The 21,530-nt window shown below is 36.5% G+C and overlaps 2 protein-coding genes across 2 annotated transcripts; both read left to right on the top strand.

The window, feature by feature from the left end:
- Positions 1–11,914: 11,914 nt before the first annotated feature.
- On the top strand, positions 11,915–12,361 carry LOC127095985 (secreted RxLR effector protein 161-like). The gene has a single exon (XM_051034619.1). The coding sequence runs from the start codon at positions 11,915–11,917 to the stop codon at positions 12,359–12,361; it is 447 nt and encodes a 148-aa protein (XP_050890576.1).
- A 4,778-nt stretch (positions 12,362–17,139) lies between these two features.
- On the top strand, positions 17,140–19,705 carry LOC127091995 (ran-binding protein 1 homolog a). The gene is made up of 4 exons (XM_051030758.1): positions 17,140–17,436; positions 17,519–17,670; positions 17,755–17,880; positions 19,059–19,705. The coding sequence occupies exons 1-4, from the start codon at positions 17,291–17,293 to the stop codon at positions 19,298–19,300; spliced, it is 666 nt and encodes a 221-aa protein (XP_050886715.1). The 5' UTR covers positions 17,140–17,290; the 3' UTR covers positions 19,301–19,705.
- The last annotated feature ends 1,825 nt before the right edge of the window (positions 19,706–21,530 follow it).

Below are 21,530 nucleotides of genomic sequence, written 5' to 3' on the forward strand. Positions count from 1 at the left end.
ATCCGTTGGTGTCCTCATTTCAAAGAAAACAATATCATCATTGACCGTTGTGGAGAATTCCCTAATGTACCACTCAGGGGGATAAGAGGAGGTATTACTTATAATCCTGCTTTAGCCCTACGTCAGTTTGGTTGTGCTCGAAGAGATGGTCCACATGAAATAATTATACAAGGCACGGTGTTTGACTATGATAACGATTCCCAAGGTCTCCGTCAAAGATTTGTGCGAGCTTGGGGCATGGTGAAAAGAAGTACTTTAGGACAGAAAAACTCTATTCCTATGGAACCTTATCTCAGATGGGTCCGCACAAGAGCTCGTGAACTTGTCATGCCATATCTGGCAGTCGGACCACTGATTGTTGAACCAGAAGCTGAAGGAGGTACTCCTCAGATCGTTCCTTATCCAGATATGCCTACCGATGTTGAAGAGTTAAAGAAGTCCTGGATCCAGTTGAGAGAGGAAAGGGATACTTTTGAAGCCCAGTTCTGTGCTACAAGGAAGAAGGTGTTAGAGCTCACCGGCCAGCTTAATGAGGAACGAAGACTCAATACATATCTTCGCCCAAAAAGAAGCCGTCCCTGGGAGACCTGAGCTTTTATTGTATTTTACTTCTTATTATAATGAATATTAATCAAATATTATTAATAAAAGTGGCTTTCTTTTTTGGTAGTTTATGCAAAATTAAATTCCAAAAGTCCTTGAAAACATTTCATACATTGCATAGCATAACATGACATTGCATAACAGGTACTCTAAAAGGATCAGTATTCTCACGGTTTTCCTTCAAACAGAAAAATGGACCTCGAACAAACTGTCAAAGATCTCCAGGCTCAGAATGCTCAACTCCAGGAGATGATCTTGAACTTATCCAAGGGGCAGGAGGAACTGAAGACTCTCTTGCTCAAGAAGAAAAAGGACAAGAAATCTGTGAGGCACATTAACCCGGGAAGAAGGCAGTTTACGAAGATCAATATGACTTTAGCACAAGCACTGCAGGGTATGCTAAAAGTAAATTTAATTACCCTCAGAGATCCTCCTGCAAAACCCAACACTACTTCTCCTCGTTATAATCCCAACGCCAGGTGTGCCTATCACTCCGATAGCCCGGGCATGATACGAATGATTGCTGGTCGCTGAAGAACAAGATTCAGGATATGATCGACGCTGGGGAATTTGAATTTGATCCTCTGGATATTCCTAATGTCATCACTGCTCCTATGCCCGATCATGACAAGACTGTTAATGCTGTAGAAGATGTGAATAGCGATTGCAACTTGGATAATTGGAAGGCTGAAGACACTATTCCAACTTCCTTTAGTCAGGAGTAATTGTTTGTTGTTTATTCAATGTATCAAATTGGTTAAATGTTTTGTCATTCTCATAAGCATATTCATATTCAATAAATCAATGGACTTTTTGCATTCAAATATTGCGCTCTTTATCTTTCCTGTCATTTTTCAAATAAGCTATGCTTTCTTGCACACACTCACGTAACAAATTGCGTATCCACATCCACTCTGGATCCTGTTGATAATAGTTCTGCTACTGTTCATTATGACTTCGAAAATCCGATCTACCAAGCCGAAGATGGAAGTGAGGAAGATTGTGAAGTACCTGAAGAACTTGCCAGACTGTTACTGAAAGAAGAAAGGACTGTACAGCCGCATGAGGAGTCAATTGAAACTGTCGATCTGAGTACTAAAAGTAGACAAGAAAGAAGTCAGAAGCCTCTTGGGGCACTTGAATTACATTGCCCGGTTTATATCCTACTTGACTGCTACTTGCAAACCTATCTTCAAATTACTGAGGACAGTCAAGAGATGATGAATGTCAGGAAACTTTTGATAAAATCAAGAAGTGTCTCCAAGAACCTCCAATTCTGACACCACCAGTTGAAGGAAGACCTCTAATCATGTATTTGACCGTGTTAGAAAATCCAATGAGGTGTGTTGGGGCAACATGACGAGTCTGGTCGAAAAGAGCATGCCATATACCGCCTTAGCAAAAGGTACCGACTGTGAAACAAGATACTCATAGCTCGAGAAAGCTTGCTGCGCTTTGGCTTGGGCTGCTCGCCGACTAAGACAGTACATGTTGAATCATACCACTTTATTGATTTCTAAGATGGGTTCTATCAAATATCTATTCGAGAAACTTGTTGTCTCCTGAAAGAGTTATCACTGATAATAGTGCTAATTTGAACAACAAGATGGTTACTGAACTCTGCACGCGGTTCAAAATAAAACACTCTAATTCTTCTCCGTACCGGCCAAGGATGAACGGCGCCGTGGAGGCTGCTAACAATGTCCAGAAGCTTATACAAAAGATGACAGTAATGTACAAAGACTGGCATGAGATGTTACCATTTGCTTTTCATGACTATCGCACTTCAGTACGCACTTCGACAGGGGCAGCTCCGTTCTCTTTAGTCTATGGAATGGAAGCCATCTTACCAGTGGAAGTTCAGGTTCCCTCGCTAAGAATCATGAAAGAGGCGGGCTTAGATGAAGAGGAACGGATTCAGACTCGACTCGATCAGATAAATTTGATGGATGAGAAGAGACTTGCGGCTGTATGTCACGGGCAGATATATCTGAAGCGCATGACCAGGGCATTCAACAAAAAGGTCAAGAGACAAGTGTATCAAATTGGCGACTTGGTAATCAAGTGTATCGTGCTACCGCAAACTGATCCCAGAGGCAAATGGACTCCCACGTACAAAGGGCCATTTGTAGTTAAGAAGGTATTCTCTGGTGGAGCCATGATACTTGCTACAGTGGATGGCGAAGATTTCCCGCATCCCGTGAACGCGGACATAGTTAAAAAATACTACGCATGAAAAAGACCCGCTAGATCGACGTATCTAGGCAAAAGTAAGGGCATCCCGGCGAACCAAAAGGGTTCGGGCAAAAATTAGGGATATATATAAAAAAATGTACACCCGGCAAGTCGAAAACCTGAAAAGGTGGCTTGGGCAAAAAAGGGTATCCTGGTGGACTGAAAACCTGAAAAGGCGGTCCAGGCAAAAATTAGGAATTAAAGCGTATGACTATGTCCCGTTCTCAGTCAACTTTCATCCAAGTTCAAGGGACTGAACAAGCCAATCACTTCTATCCGACAGCAGGGGATGAGATGCTTGAAGACATAATGGCAGTAGTAGACTTAAAATCAATAGGACTTTTTCTGCATAGCTTTCTCTTTGTTTTCGACAATTTCCTCTTACTAGGATTTCTGTCTCCTTGTACACAAATTGCCTGTTTATAGGCCTCCTTTCAAAATCAATACAACCTTCTTTCAAAAAAGATACTTTTGTTTTTACTTTTTCTGTTTTGTTTGCGTAAACGTCCATTGATTTAATTTGAATTAATATGTGCATTTGAATATGATCAATGATTATCAAAAATACGTACATAGAATAGCAATAGCAATTACTACAAGACTTCGGGATCGAGGATAAGGTCTAATCATGCTTCCAATGAATCCACTACCAATTCTCTTCCCCCAGCAAGCCTGTTTTTCCCAGAAGAAGTTGGCAGTATTCCCCGGCACAGCCAGCTATTCCCCAACAGAGGTCGGCATCATCAGACAGATTGATCATCTCATCCATCCCCAGCCAGGCTCTGTTGAATATCTCTACCATCAGACAGAAATCAGAACCCCCAGCCGAGAGAGGGTCCTCAACACGAATATCTCCAATCAGTAGATGGGGATTTATTTTCCCCAGTAGAGTCCCCAAGCAGAACTTCTCATACGCATAACTCATTCATTACATCATTTCACAGCATACGCATGCATACAACATTCGCATTTATTTTCGAAAGCATAAAACATCTCATGCATCATGACATAGCATAAAGCTAACTTTTCTTTGCAGGTTAATTATCTTCCTGATATAGTCAAAGTAAAAGGCTCATTCAGGCAAACGCCTTTATCAATCACAGACAAGATTCAGATACATATTCCAGATGCAATTCATGGGAACATTCATTCTGACAACACTTCGATATCCTCCTAGCGATGGCATCTTTAAGCCCATCCCAGACATTTATTGCAAGTACAACGTATACAGATACAGCCTAACATACGGTTCATTCTGATTCAGCTCAACATATGACTCCTTCAACTCAGATACGATCTAGCATACGATCCATTCTGACATTCGACAACTCAGATACGATCTAGCGTACGATCCATTCTGACCTTCTTCAACTCAGATACGATCTAACGGACGATCCATTCTGACCCTCAACAACTCAGATACGATCTAGCGTACGATCCATTCTGACCTTCTTCAACTCAAGTACAGTCTAATGCACGACCAAGTTAGACCTTCATCTGACCAGATGCTACCTTCGGACAGGTACATTTCTGGATGGTAGTCCAGTATACGGCTACTCCCTTTCCCAGATGCTACCTTCGGACAGGTACATTTCTGGATGGTAGTCTAGTATACGGCTACTCCCCTTTCCCAGATGCTACCTTCGGACAGGTACATTTCTGGATGGTAGTCCAGTATACAGCTACTCCCTTACTCAGATGCTACCTTCGGACAGGTACATTTCTGAATGGTAGTCTAGTATGCGGCTACTCCCTTTCCCAGATGCTACCTTCGGACAGGTACATTTCTGGATGGTAGTCCAATATACGGCTACTCCCTTTCCCAGATGCTACCTTCGGACAGGTACATTTCTGGATGGTAGTCTAGTATACGGCTACTCCCTTTCCCAGATGCTACCTTCGGACAGGTACATTTCTGGATGGTAGTCCAGTATACGGCTACTCCCTTTCCCAGATGCTACCTTCAGACAGGTACATTTCTGGATGGTAGTCCAGTATACAGCTACTCCCTTACTCAGATGCTACCTTCGGACAGGTACATTTCTGAATGGTAGTCTAGTATGCGGCTACTCCCTTTCCCAGATGCTACCTTCGGACAGGTACATTTCTGGATGGTAGTCCAGTATACGGCTACTCCCTTTCCCAGATGCTACCTTCGGACAGGTACATTTCTGGATGGTAGTCTAGTATACGGCTACTCCCTTTCCCAGATGCTACCTTCGGACAGGTACATTTCTGGATGGTAGTCCAGTATACGGCTACTCCCTTTCTCAGATGCTACCTTCGGACAGGTACATTTCTGAATGGTAGTCTAGTATACGGCTACTCCCTTACTCAGATGCTACCTAGTGTACGGTACATTTCTGAAGTGTAGTCTAGTGTACGACTACTCCCCTTTTACCATCAGATTCAGCCTACTGGACGGCTCATTCTGCAACTCAGATTCGATTTAATGTACGATCCATTCTGAGCTCCAGCAACTCCAATGCGGTCTAACGTACGACCCATTCGGATCCTCAACTACTCAGATGCTACCTAGTGTACGATACATTTATGAAGTGTAGTCTAGTGTACGACTACCCCTTTCATCATCAGATTCAGCCTAACGGACGGCTCTCTCTTCAACTCAGATACGATCTAGCGTATGGTCCATTCTGATCCTTTATCCCCAACAGCATATGACACACTCCGACTCCCCAGCGAAGTCGGCAGCCTAATGGATGACTCATTATTCGGTTTAATGTACGACCCAGTGTGGCACCCATGTCTTCAAATTGGCCTAATGTACGGCTCGATCTGAAGCTTTCATCATCAAACCTCCCGGATGGCATCTTTAAGCCCATCTCCATCAAGACCAACTGTCGATCCTCAAGTGCAAATTTTTGGGGCATTCTAGTGTTCAATAATCTTCCACCTCCAGACCACGAATGGCATACACGCCATCCTAACTCTCTCGGTTCAAGAATATTGAACAGGGGCAGCTGTCATACCCCAAAATTTACCCATCATTTTTCCTGAAAAAAAAAAAAACGAAAAAAAAAAAAACGAAAAAAAAAAAAAATTAATTAATTAATTAATTAATTAAATAATTAAAATAAATAAATAAATAAAATATAACAAATTATTTTGGACTTGGGTCTCCCTCATTCCAAGCCCATTACCCACAAAATTAGTCTATAAATACTGAAGTTTCAGTAGGGGGAGTGAGACTTGGAGTTTACACTGGGAGATTCACTGGAGAAAGAAGGAAGAGAAGCAAAATACTCTGAGGTTTCCTTGGAACAAAACCTTAAGGAAAAAGAAAGAGAGAGAACAGAGAAGGACGGATAGAAACTTTGGCATAGGAACCCTGCCAACCCGGAGAATTCAGAGTAAAGAAATCCGGAAAGCAGCCCATCCGCACCGAAGCCACCGCCGCCCAATTCCCGCCGCCTAACTCATTCCGATACCACAAGTGATCAACCCCTTCAACCTTGAATTGGCAAACAGGTTTGCGTATCTCTATTGTTTATACTTTCAATTGGCCATATTTGCATATATAATGCATCATGATTAAATGTTGATATATAATTTGCTTTCGTATGTGAATTTAAATATGCCTGAATACCCTGAATGTTTGACCATGCTGTTCCTGGGATTAAATGCCATAAAAATTCAAGGTTCCTAACATGGGGCTGTTTTCAAATTCAAAATCCGTGGCCGCTCGCTAGCACATCGCTAGGCGAGCCTGGGGCGAATATTCGCCTGGCCTTCGCTAGGCGAAGCAGAGGCGAACGAGACAGTAGCTGACTTTTCTATTCTGTTTTTTTTTTATGTTTTATCATAGCCATGCATTATTCATCCTATCCTATTTATTGTTGTGATATTTCTCCGGTGTAATCTTCGATTGCACCCTGATTTGGTGTTCTGACATGTCTCTTTTTTTGAGTTTCGTAAAGGTTCACATATCCTAGGAAAAGGTTATTGGCTAGGTATTCCACTTTATTTGTGGGATACCCTTGTGGAGTTTTCACCCTAAATTACCTAATTAATTTTGATGTATTAATTTTAATGTATTAATTTTAATGTATTAATTTTAATGTATTAATTTTAATGTATTAATTTTAATGTGGGAGAATTCCTCCTAATCACCTAATTAATTGTAAAACTTTGCCTTTGAATAAGTGATCTTGGACCTCTCTTTGTTGCCTTACGATTACGATATTACGGTCATGTCCCGCGAATGTGGGGATACCCTTAGCAAAGACCCTTCGGTTAAATCATCATAAAATAAATTATAGTCCCTCGGATGTTGCCTTCGAATATACAACTTTGTCCCTCGATGACCCTCCGATGTTGCCTACGATTAAATGATGATAGTCCCTTCGAATGCTAAGGTATCCTCATAACTGTTGCCTCCAATGACCAATCGATGACCCTACGATGACCCTTTTACATCCAAAGGATAAAACTACTTATTTCTCAATAATAAGGACAGTTTTACCCTCATAAGGATAGGAAATGCCCGTAAAGACCTTGGGTCGGTATAACTCTTAATTGCTGGCTCACAACTTAAAACACTTTTTCGCACCTCACACCTTTCAAAATACCTTTAGAAAATCACCACTTGGTATACATTCATACTAGAATCATTACCGAGTTATATTTTTCTAAACAATTTTCAAAACTAAACGAGATAACCACTTTGTATACATTCATACAAGAATCATTACAAAGTTAAATTCTCTTTTCAAAACAATTTTCCAAACAATTCACAAACACTTTTTTTAGACAAAAATAATATAAGTGATCGAGCAATTAAGAGCCCATGGATAACCATGGATACAAAGGGTGCTAACACCTTCCCTTTGTATAATGTACCTCCCGAACCCAAAATCTAAATTAAGGTCTTTCCTGTTCTTTTCCACCTTTCCTTATTGGATAAAAGAAAAGTCGGTGGCGACTCTTGCTAACCGCGACATTGCGATTAAAACCACAAAAAGTCTAGTTCACCGTATGACATATGACATTCATGAATGTTACCACTGGGCTGCTTTGTTAAACATACATTTTGATTATGTTCATATCCATATGATTTCATTTTTACTGATCATTATGCCTTATTATTTAATCTTTGAATTAAATTTTTGCATAAATTAAAATTGATTTATAATGTTATTATTTTGTTAGGCAATTGTATAAAAGATCTTATTTATTTAATTTTGTTCTCTCATATAATTGAGTTACTATGTCTAGTGATCGTTATAATTTTGATTGATTTGGATTAGCCACAACATCCTTAAATTAATTGAGATTATTTTTTTAAAGTTTTGAGATCACATAAATTATTAGACATAAAATTGTAATTAATTATACATGGTATAATGAATTTTATCCTACAGGAATTTTTATTATATTTGTATGATTAATTGGGATAAAATGTCAAAATATTTTCATAACTTGCCCACAGGAATTATGAATTGGTACATAATTTGATATTTTTATCATAAAGTATTACTTTTGGATAGAAAAACAAAATTATATCATGCACGTAAAGTGTGAGGTTTGAAAAATCTATCCCAATTTTTTTAAAATCTTATTACATTAAAATTTAGCCCACAGGTAATTTTTATGTTGCAAGATTTATTTTATGGTATGTTTATATTGATAATACATACAATTTGGATAATATTTATGCCTCAAATTTTGACATCAATTTTGTTTATCTTTTTAGCTTCTTAACCTGCTAATTTTTCTGATATCCGATGTGATATTCCCGAGCTTAAAGGAGATAACTATAAGGTGTGGAAGGAAAGAATTCTCCTCCATCTAGGATGGATGGACATAGATTATGCTATTAGGAAAGACGAACCACCTGCAATTACAGATGAAAGTACTCCAGCTGCAATCGCACTATATGAGCGGTGGGAGAGATCCAACCGGCTCAATGTGATGTTCATTAAGACTAAGGTCACAGGTGGAATACGTGGTTCTGTCGATCAGCATGAGAATGTCTGTGATTTGCTGAAAACCATTTGACGATCAGTTCGTCACTTCTGAAAAGGCTTTGGCAAGCACATTAATTATGAAATTTTCCTCCTACCGACTCACTAGTGTGAAAGGTGTGCGTGAGCACATAATGAAAATGCGTGACATTTCAGCTCAACTTAAGAAACTTGAGGTTGATATTTCTGACTCCTTCCTGGTGCACTATATTCTGAACTCTCTTTCGTCTGAGTATGAGCCTTTCAAGATCTCCTACAATACACATAAAGACAAATGGTCAATCAATGAATTAATGACCATGTGTGTTCAGGAAGAAGAAAGGCTTGTAATAGAACAGAGTGAGAGTGCATTGCTGACAAGCACTCGTGGGAAGAACAGAGCTTGACAAGTCACAAGCCAATCAGAAAGGGAAATTCAAAATACCACCGCAAGGTGATATCAAGAAAGAAGCAAAGTGTTACTTCTGTAAAAAGGGAAGACACATGAAGAAGGAATGCCCTGGATTCAAAGAATGGCTTGAGAAGAAAGGTAATTTATTCTCATTTGTTTGTTATGAATCTAATATGACCGATGCTAATATTAACACCTGGTGGATTGATTCTGGATCAACAATCCATATAACAAATTTCTTATAGGGTATGCAAAACCTAAGGAAGCCAGTGGGAAGTGAGCGGACTGTCCTATCAGGAAGCAGGATAGGCTCACATGTGGAAGCTATTGGAACTTGCAATTTAATTTTGAATAATGGTTTTGTTTTGAAATTAGAAAGGACATTTTATGTACCAAGTTTCTCACGAAACTTGATTTCAGTTTCTAGACTTGTACCTTTTGGATATTCCTTTAATTTTAAAGACAACTTGCTTGAATTATTTTATAATTCGGAATGTGTTGGGAATGGTATATTTTCTGATGGTCTTTATCGTATTAATTTACAAATCGAATCCATTTATAGTTCAATGCATGTTCAAACTGGTACTAAGCAGTGTAATATTAATGAGAATTCTTCTATGTTATGGCATCGGAGATTAGGACATATCTCCATAGAGAGAATTAAAAGGTTAGTAAAAGATGGGGTACTTAATACTCTAGATTTTGCTGACTTTGAAACTTATGTTGACTGCATTAAGGGAAATCAGACCAACATGTTTAAGAAAGGTGCCAATAGAAGTTCAAGTATATTAGAAATAATTCATACAGACATATGTTGTCCTGATATGGATGCACATGGTCAGAAATATTTCATCACTTTCATAGATGATTAGTCACGATATATGAATATTTATTTGCTTAACAATAAATATGAAGCATTGGATGCCTTCAAAGTCTTTAAGGCTGAAGTTGAGAACCAGTGTGGAAAACAAATAAAGATAGTGAGATCAGATTAGGATGGTGAATACTATGGTAGATACACTGAGAGTGGACAAGAACCTGGTCCATTTGCTAAGTTTCTTCAAGAACATGGGATTGTTGCCCAATACACCATGTCCGGTTCTCCGAACCAAAATGGTGTTGCAGAAAGAAGAAACTGAACATTATTGAACATGGTGCGGAGTATTCTTAGCAACTATAATCTTCCTAAATCATTATGGAATGAAGCACTAAAGACGGTTGTGTATATTCTAAACCGGGTTCCATCCAAGGCTGTCCCAAAGACACCATTTGAGTTATTTAAAGGATGGAAGCCGAGTTTACGACATATGCGCGTTTGGGGATGTCCCTCTGAGGTGAGGATTTATAACCCACAAGAAAAGAAACTAGATCTGAGGACCATTAGTGGGTATTTCATTGGATATGCCAAAAGGTCTAAAGGTTATAGATTCTATTATCCATCTCATACAACTAGGATTGTGGAGTCAAGAAATGCAAAGTTTCTTGAAAATCATTTGACTAGTGGGAGCGATCAAATCAAAAATTCAATTTCTCTGCATGATCATATAGAGTATGAACCTTCCACTTCAAGTAATAGATTGGTTACTATTTATAACATCCCTAAAGTTCAAATGGATATTGATCAACCAATCATCGAGACTCCGCAAGCTACTGATGATCCAGTAAATCAAGTTGGTCATCAAGATGATGAACAATTAGTTGAACAACAAGATCCACAAGAAAATGTTGATCAAACATTAAGAAGATTTACTAGGACAAGAAAATCAGCTATTCCTAATGATTACATTGTGTATCTACAAGAATCTGACTATAATCTTGGAGCTGAGAATGATCCTGAGAGCTTTAGACAAGCCATGAGTTGCAAAGGGTCAAATTTGTGGTATGATGCCATGAATTCCATGAAAAACAATGATGTATGGGATCTTGTAGAGTTACCTAATGGGGCAAAGGCCATTGGTTGTAAATGGGTCTTTAAAACCAAGAAAGATTCATTAGGCAACATTGAGAGATACAAGGCCAGACTCGTTGCTAAGGGATTTACTCAAAAGAAGGGAATCGATTACACTGATACTTTTTCTCATGTATCAAAGAAAGATTCTCTTCGTGTCATCTTGGCATTAGTTGCACATTTTGACCTTGAGTTGCATCAAATGGATGTGAAAACAGTCTTTCTTAATGGTGATTTAGAGGAGGAGGTTTACATGAAACAACCTGAAGGTTTCTCTTCTAATAGTGGTGAGCATTTGGGTTGCAAGCTTAAGAGCCATATATGGGTTAAAACAAGCCTCTCGTCAATGGTATCTTAAATTCCATGAAACGATATCCTCATTTGGGTTTATTGAAAACCCCATGGATCAATGTATATACCAGAAGGTCAGTGGGAGTAAAATTTGTTTTCTCATTTTGTATGTGGATGACATACTACTTGCAACCAATGATAAAGGTTTTCTACATGAGGTGAAACAATTCCTCTCTAAAAACTTTGATATGAAGGATATGGGTGAGGCATCTTATGTCATTAACATTAAGATCCACAGAGATAGACTTCGAGGAATTTTGGGTCTATCACAAGAAACCTACATCAATAAAGTTTTAGAGAGATTTAGAATGAAAGATCGTTCACCAAGTGTTGCACCCATTATCAAGGGCGATAGATTTAATTTGAATCAATGCCCTAATAATGTTTTTGAGCGGGAAAAAAATGAAGAACATTCCATATGCTTCTGTTGTTAGAAGTCTTATGTATGCTCAAGTATGCACAAGGCCCAACATTGCATTTGCTGTTGGAATCTTAGGAAGATATCAGAGTAATCTAGATATGGATCACTGGAAAGTTGCAAAGAAGGTGTTGAGATATCTTAAAGGAACAGAATATTACATGCTAATGTATAGGCAGACGGACAATCTTGATGTGATCGGCTATTCAGACTCCGACTTTGCTGGTTGTGTTAATTCTCGCAAATCAACATCAAGATATATTTTTATGATGGCTGATGGAGCTATTTCATGGAGAAGTACTAAGCAAACCTTGGTTGCTACTTCTACTATGGAAGCTGAGTTTGTCTCCTGTTTTGAGGCTACTTCTCATGGTGGCTTAAGAGTTTTATTTCTGGGCTTAGAATCAAGGATTCTATTTCTAAACATCTGAAGATTTTTTGTGATAATTCAGCAGCTGTCTTTATGGCTAAGAACAATAAAAGTGGAAGTCGAAGCAAGCACATCGACATAAAGTATTTAGCCATTAGAGAAAGAGTTAAAGATAAAATAGTAGTTATTAATCACATTAGTATTGATTTAATGATCGTTGATCCTTTGACTAAGGGCATGCCACCAATACAATTTAAGGATCATGTAGAGAACATGGGACTTGGGTCCTCCTTATGGTTTTATACATACAATTTATTAATAAAACTCTTATATTGTGATGTTTTCTCATTTTCATGCGCACATCAGTTTGAGAAAATATGTTACATCTGGACCAAGAGTAAACATTGGTTTATTCATCAAGTTAATTACCATATTACAAATATATACTTGAAAATAGACATGTTATAATACATAGATGAGAATACTCGCTTTAAGAGGGACTATCTCTATGATTCACATATTTATTTCTTGAGTAAGTTTTCCATGACTCATTTATGCCAATAATCAGTTATATGGACCAAGTGAGAGAATGTAACGGTTTCTTATTTTTATTATAATAATTATTAATAATAAAAAACCAATTTTAATATGGTCAATAGTTTTGGGATTTTGGTTCTGAAAAGGGTGTGATTTATTTTGGTTTTAATATAAATTGATATGACCATTTAATTGGGTAGTAATGAGTTTTAATGGCTTTAAATTCTTGATGGTAGAATCAAGCCTATAAATAGTCTTTGATCCCTAAAGCTTTCTCTCATCAGAAAAGAAATACACCATCTATATCGAGAGAGCAAGAGCTTGGAAGAATCAAAGGCAGTGCACTCACAACACTGCAACAATGGCTGGAGGTAAAACCTCTAATTCTATTTCCGCATTTTGTTTTATTGATCTTGTTGTTCTTTTATTATCAAGAACATATGATTAATGTTTATATTAATCTAACATTAAATATACCCTGCAACAAGTTTTTACGATACTATACTCTTTAAGCATCAATATTAGGTCACTGTAGCTTGCATTCCAAATGAAACACTTATCCGAGGTGATTAGTTATTTAACCCTACTTTGTTTGAACAGGGTAGGATGCTACAAATGTTTTGTGAGGAACGTGTTAAAATAATTGTGATAAGAGCTAAGAGCTACTTTATCACACACATTTTAGGCATACCATGTGCATTCAAAACATTAAATCAAACATGTACTATATGCATGCTCGATAGGTGAACTTTTGGGCTTCTTTTCAATTAGGACATTGGCAAAAATTGATATTGAGTATACACCAATTGATATAGAGGGATTTCAGACACTAATTAAATTGGTACATCTTTCTTTTTGAGGATTTTTTAATGCACCACATAAGTTTCTTTGTCATCTTGCAAAAATACATAAATACCCTCATATTTCAGAGATACATCTCCAGATGCATCAAAACCTTAGTTAACATTAAAATATTCCATAGATGCATCTCCAATATATTTTGGAGGTTAAATCGCGTCAAACCCTCTTCCTCCCTCATTTATCATTTTACTCAAACTCAACTTCAAACTCTCTCAATTTTTTTCTCTACACCAAGTCAAAACTCAATAAAAAAGGCTAATGGAACTTCAATCAACATCTCTAACATCAAAACATCAATCTCTTGTAAGTTTTTTGAGTTTTTGATAAATTTGTAAGTTTTTGTGTAAATTAGAAATCGATGATTAAGGTTATAAATAAATAGAAATATCATTTAAGGTAGTTTAGACATAGTGTATTAGACGTTTGTTGGCTGAAAAGGATGATCAAAATATGTTTTTTTGGTATTGCATGGGGTACATCCGTGCCATTGACGCAACTTATCAGTTATAGAAATTACGGAGATGCATCTTTGCAATTTTATCAGTATATACATTTTTTATTTTCTTGCTTGTGGCATTAGTTGTCTACACTAATTATCTGCTTTACTTTAACTTACATGCATAATGGATGATAGCCACGATAGATTGAGGTACGAGAGGGTTGCTTAGCACGCATCTGTGCGCGAGAGAAGAGTCTGCAGACTCCGAAGGCTCCTGGTCCCTCTGGTCATGCATAGCCATCTACTTCTAGGGATCATGTTTCTCCTCATGCCACTTCATCTTCTTCTTCCTGTAGGAGACTGGATTCACCATCTGACGCATCACTCCCTCATCCTCCCTTAGGCGTTAGGTTTCCCCTATTCAGGCGCCTGAGGTAGCAGATTCACCAATGCCACCTCCTACTATAAATGCTTATGAGTCTACATCATCTCCTACTACTGATGTTGTTGATCCAGTGCCACCTCAAGAGGGTGAGGCTGTTACAGATGTTGAGTTAGAGACATTTGGAAGAGATCCTGTTGATTTGTCATTGTTGCCTTTGTAACCAGATCATACTTCCAGACATATATAGAACAGAGAGGCAACATTAGTTGGATTCATTATTTTTGTTTTACGTTAATTTTAATTTACACATGACATTGATTATTATATTTTTTCAAGAGCGAGATCTGCATAAGTTTATTAACCACAGGTGGAAGATTGCTAGCTTGCCTCAACATAAGTTTATTAACCACAGGTGGAAGATTGCTAGTTTGCCTCAGTCGAATGAGGATTGGTTTCAAGTAGTTTTATCCTTATCTAGCTTGAAAGACTTGTGCATGACCGGTTATAGTACGATAAGGGATTATGATAAGCGTCAAGGTATGAAGTGCATGCAATCAAAGGATAATTTTGAGGAGCTGAATACTAACAAGGATGGAAGAGAAAATAAGGAAATCTCTGTTAGAAATGAGCCTTCTCGTCAATATTACATCCATCGATTACGAACCTAGGAAGGATACATGAGAAGCGTCAAACTTGTGTAAGTTGCACATGGGAGTTGATAATTCTAAGAATACTAACAATAAGCTTTGAGAAGAGAAGAAAAGATACCTTCACTAAAAAACCTTAGCTGGAGGGATACTTTTACCATTAACATTGACGCTTCTCTTGTCATTGAGGGGAATGAAATTTAGATGCGATTAATGGAAGGAATGAGGTTGTAGCAAAAATATGTTGGAATAAAGGTGGATACAATGGAGTTGTGGAAGCCGGAGCTCAGGATGCGATGCTCACGACCCAAATCATGTCGATAAAAAGGTTGAGAATCAAAAGTGATTGTAAGGTGGTGGTCAATAGGATGAGCGACAATGACGCTAGTGGAGAAGACGATAAGACACACATAGGGAAACCTAAATACTATGGATATTGGTCCTATTGTGTTCATTCCTAAAGAGAAAAATGACAAAACCCATATGCTAGCCCGTAAACCTAACTTAGTTAAGAACCACATAAATTTCAATCGACCCAATCACATTGTAACCAAGCACTTTCATTTTATAAAAAAAGTTAAACATAATTGAATTAATACGTATGTATATTACACCATACATGTTTATCAGAATTTTTTTAAATTTATTTTTTCACATCGTATAAATAATAGTTTTTAAAAATAATTTATAATTTTTCTATCTCATACAAAATTTATATTTTTTTTAATATTTATTAAAATATCAAAATGATTTATATTAAAAATGAAAATAATATTAATAAAAGTATTTTAATAAATAGTATTTTATTTTATTAAATCAACACGATTCATAATTATTTTTTTTAATTTTTTATTTTTATAAATGACTTAATCAAGACATATTTTTTTTGTTAAGGGACGATTTTTCATTTTTTCTAGGGATGACAATGAGCAGGGTTTGGGCAGGGTACTATAATATCCATCCCCATACCCGCAATTTGAAAACATCTTCGTGCCCGAGCCCATACCCGCTTGGGTGCCAAAATTAGCACCCGTACCCGTGTCCTATGGGTATGTAAGTACTCATACCCGTACCCGTGACCCACATTCCTATTTAAAATAAATAGATCAATTATAAAATATCATATAATTTTAAGTTTTTAAAAATATTTAAAAAATTTCAAACAATTTATTTTGAAATAAACAAACACTTATATTAAATATGTAATGACTTAACATTGATATACGTTTTATAATTGATTGACATACATATTTATACAATAATATAAACTAAAATATATAAATAAAAATAAAATTACATAAATATATAGTGTGCGGGTATGGGGCGGGCTAGGTACCAAGACGTCCATACCCGCACCCGTACCCGCTTTTTTTTATGGGTAATTACCCGAGCCGATGTCCGTTCTCATTTTTGTGGGTTTTTATCATATCCGTTGTAGGTAAATTTGCGGGTGCCCATTGAGATGCGTTAAATTGCCATCCCTAATTTTTTCCATCACAAAAGTTAATTGGTATTTTTTCAAGAAAAATGATGGGTTGACATTTATATATTTTGAGATTAAAATTCTCTATTATAAAATTTACACACGATAGATAATCACATCTTTTAATTTAAGATTTAAGAATAAATCAAAATTCTTTATTATAGAATTTAAAGACGATAGACAATCACAATCACATATATTGATTTTAGATCTAAATATTAATTCGATTTAATATAATTAAATCATCTTGACCCCAATATTTTTTATCGCACAACTTCTTTAATATATAAATATAAAAATATCTCTTATAGTACAATCTATTAGTATAAAAATAGACTTAAAAAAAGTATTAAAAAAAAAAGAAGATAAAAAAGCGATTTAATAGACAAAAAATAGACAAAAAAAAAACAAGCGATTTAATAGACAAAAAATAGACAAAAAAAAAACAAGCGATTTAATAGGCAAAAAAAAAATAGACAAAAAAAAGCGATTTAATCATAGAATTACTCACTCTTCGTGCGATCCCGCATTATATACAACAACACTAGACCCAAGTCTTCACTCTCACTACCAAAATCCCAACATTTTCTAAACCCTAGCGGCACCACTTTGCAATTCAAACCGTCTCTCTACACAAGATGGCAGATCCTGAACACCGTGAAGAGGAGGAGGCACCAGTCGTCGGCGATGACGAAGATACCGGAGCACAAGTCGCTCCCATCGTCAAACTTGAGGAGGTTGCCGTGACCACCGGTGAAGAAAACGAAGACGCCATTCTAGATCTGTACGTGTTTTACTTTTTATATTTTACTTTTACCTTTTTAGGGTTTTACCTTGCATGTCTTATTGTTTTTCATTGATCGCAGCAAATCAAAGCTTTACCGATTTGATAAGGATGGAAATCAGTGGAAGGAGAGGGGTGCTGGTACAGTCAAGTTCTTGAAACATAAGGCTACCGGTAAAGTTAGGCTTCTCATGAGGCAATCCAAAACACTCAAGATCTGTGCCAATCATTTCAGTAAGTGTTTCCTTTTTACTGCATATGCATCCTTGTCTTGTAATTTTGATTTTGAGTCATTTCTGATTATCAATTGTGTTGCAGTTATTCCTACCATGTCCGTGCAAGAACATGCTGGTAATGAGAAATCCTGTGTTTGGCATGCTAAGGATTTTGCTGATGGTGAACTAAAGGATGAGCTTTTCTGCATTCGTTTTCCATCTATTGAAAGTAAGCAAGAATTTTCAATCTACATTTTGCAGATGTTTTATTGCTTACATGCTACATGCTTATGTCTGTTATTTATGTAATTAGATTGATTTAGATGACTTTAATGATTCATTGTTATTTGTTTAATATTGATTTTCCAATTTCCCTTTCTTATTTTAAGTCACTCAAAGTTATCTGTAGCTAATCTGTAGCCCTCCCTTCCCCTCCCCTCTCCTCTGAGTTCCCAAACAAAGCCTTGATCATTTAAGCACATTGTATTGTTCTGCACCTAGTATTCCCCTTAACATTAGCATTTACGTGTATGAATGCTTTGTGATTCTGAAGTATCTTTTGATGAGCTCATTGCAAATACAGTTGAGGCACATTCACCTCTTGTACTAGACTGCATTGTGATGTGAACTTTTGTTTGTAAGATTTCATAACATTGACTTATTGGGCTTGTACTGATTTGATGCATTTCATTTATCATCACCCCCTCTGTTCACTTTGATGTTTGTCGTGTAGTGTCATTTAGTAAATGTGTTAGATATCTAGACATGCCTCTGGTTTCTAAGAGTGTTCAGTAAAAAAGTTTAGTTGGTGAAGATAGTTTGGGTACATTTTGTGTCGATTCATTTTGTATTGGATTGCCTGGTTTCTACGTGACTTATAAAAACTGAACTTTTAAAATGCATTTTAAGTGATTGGTCTCAAATCAACTGCCCGAATGGTAAAGAACTTTTATAGTAAGGGCATTTTAGGCCCTTTTGACAACTTGTGTACTGTCGTTAAATGAATGTATTAGATATCTACATGTCTCTGCAATCTCTGTTACATACTCGTTAACTTATTAACATCATCAGCATAATTTGAAGATCACAACAACTCGAGGACTGTTTACATGAACAAAATGTACTTTATGTTATTTGTAGTTCATTGTAGGCAGTTATGTGCCCCAAGCTGCTCTTACCGACTATCAATATTTCTAATACATGTACATAGGCTGTATGAAAATTGCTTTAGTTAATTTGTTGTAAAGGTTACACACTCCAATTTTCAATTTCAATGATTCAGCCCATACTTGTTGTCCGTGTTTGTGTGGAGGATATAGGAGTATTGCTGAGAAGTTCTTTAACTGAACGTCATTATATTGTTAGGTTTCTTTGTGTAAACTCACCATTGCTTTGAATTTCTGCCAGATTGTAAAAGCTTTATGGAAACATTCCAAGAAGTTGCCGAGTCCCAAAAACTAGTGGATGACCGGGAAGCATCTGCAGCAGCTATTCTTGTTGAGAAATTGAGTGTTGATGACAAGTCTGCTGATGCAGAGAAGAAAGATGAAGAGAAGTCTGCGGAAAAAACTGAGAAGAAAGAATCAGCATCAGGTGAGACTGGTAAGGCAGATGCAGATAAAAAAGTTGAAGAGCCTGAGTCTGTTTGAGTATTATTTATTCGTATTTCATACTACTATGCAATCTGATTAGGTTGTGGTCGTGTTTTTTCTGTCCATGTCTTTGGATACTGTCATACTTAATGGTTGCCAGATTGTCAACGTCGTTCAATTGAACTGTTTGTGTCCTCTGGTTTTTTCAGCAAGTCAAATTAGGATTGGGTGTGAATTTTGAGACTTGAACTTGTTGAGCTTTTGGGGTCTGTGAGTTTATTGTTGTTATTTTCATTCTACATATGTATTTGTTATGAGTAACGAGTCGTGTTGGTTGGGAGGGTGTAGTTGGGGAATGGACAAAGTCATAAACAAAGGTTTTGTTTACAATTCGTTTGAGTTCCATATTTTGGTTAAAGTACATTTCAGTCACTTAATTTATTTAAAATTTTAGTTCTTTCATCTCTTCAAAATTTCAATTAGAGTTATCTTTTTGTTTCGGCAAAAATCATCAACTTTTATAAGTTTCAAGTGAGTCTCTTATATTTTTTGTTGTTTTAAAATGATATTTATTTTGCAAAAGTCATACTAATATAGACTATTTTGAAAAAGTTATATTGATGTGATATTTTCAAATAAAATTTAAATATAAAGGACTGAACCTAAAATATTAATGTAGGATACAATTGAAACTGATCAACTTATAGGAATTGTCTATTTACTAAAATTATTGACTATATTAAAACTAAATGAATAAAAGGTAGATTATAGGTTATGTGAAACTATATCTCCTCTAAATTATAGGTTATGTAAACTCTTCAATTGAATCTTTATATGAGGTAAGGTTTGAGGTTTTTTGTGCAATAATAGATACGCGTGAGATAAGTTTGGAGGTTTATTGTGCAATAATAAAGGTGGTGATAGGTTGTTCAATTGTTTGGATGAGAGAATATTCAGATGATATACAACATCAGAAACTGTATAACACCATAAAGAATTGGGCAAAGAAGGTTGAAGTAAGTGGCCTATAACAATGTTTAAGATGGGCTGATGTTTCCTCTAAACAACATTATTTTGTTGAGGAATCCTGAAAAGGAGACTTTGAATTTGATCTTTGTGAGTGGGAGCATATTGTGGTGGATCCCTGGGTTGAGATTCAATTTTATTAACAAAATTCTTGGATTGAGATATGAGGAAACCATGGAGCAAATAAAACATGTCTACGATTTGGTCTTTTTAGAATTGGTACAAATTGGGGGTTTTCACCATTATTATTTTTATGAAAAGATTTGAACTCTGCTTGATTAGGTTTTAAAGGTGTGGTAGTGGATTCAACAGCTAATACTGTAGGGTCTGGTAAAGTATTAGTTTGCAACTGTCTTTTTTGTTGGAGTATCATGGAGTACACTTTGGAATTTAGGGGGGAATGGGGTCAAGAAGTAAGATTTGAGATCTAACAAGAATGTAGTTATGTTTAGTCCTTGAAGAAAATAAAGTAAGAATGTAGTTATTGTTTAGTCCTTGAAGAAAATAAAGTAGTAAATCGTGGGGTTCTATAGTCAGTGAAATTGGAGATTAAGAGGAAATTGAAGAGTTCATTAAAATTGTTCTTTAAGATTCTTTCCAAATTGACTAATCACAATTTGTTATAGAGAAACGAATTCATATTTGATCTTCATTTAATGAGAAAGATATTGTGCACTGTTTATTATTTTTTACAATTAATTGTTTAACCATATATCAAAATCTTATTTACTACTAGACGTACCTCATTTTTAACAAAATAATTAAAATATCAAATGTCAGCCGGTTCAAGTAAACAAATATGTTATTCAAGTGACTTGAGAAAGGTGAGGGGTGAATTCTGAGAATTTTTTTCAAATTAATCAATTTTTTTTAAAAAAAATTCTAAAATAATCAATTTTTCAAAAAACATATCAAAATAATCAATTTTGGTAGATGCGCCAGATGAATTGGTGTACCCCCATACCAATAAGAGGAGGTGCCAGTAGTATTGGCGCACATGCATTTGCGCCAGATGAATTGGTGTACCCCCATACCAATAAGAGGAGGTGCCAGTAGTATTGGCGCACATGCATTGGGCCTTATGAGGAGACGCCAATGCTTGTGGCGTCTGCTTTGGCCCTCATGAGGAGGCGCCAATGCCTCTGGCGCCTGTGTGTATTTTTAATGGTGGGTGTATGTGCCAATTCATCTGACGCATACGCCCCCTCCTATTATTTATTATTTTATTTTTTTTATTTTAATTTTTTTAGTTATTTTTTTT

This window comes from Lathyrus oleraceus, chromosome 6, assembly GCF_024323335.1.
Source record: "Lathyrus oleraceus cultivar Zhongwan6 chromosome 6, CAAS_Psat_ZW6_1.0, whole genome shotgun sequence".
Classification (NCBI taxonomy): domain Eukaryota; kingdom Viridiplantae; phylum Streptophyta; class Magnoliopsida; order Fabales; family Fabaceae; genus Lathyrus; species Lathyrus oleraceus.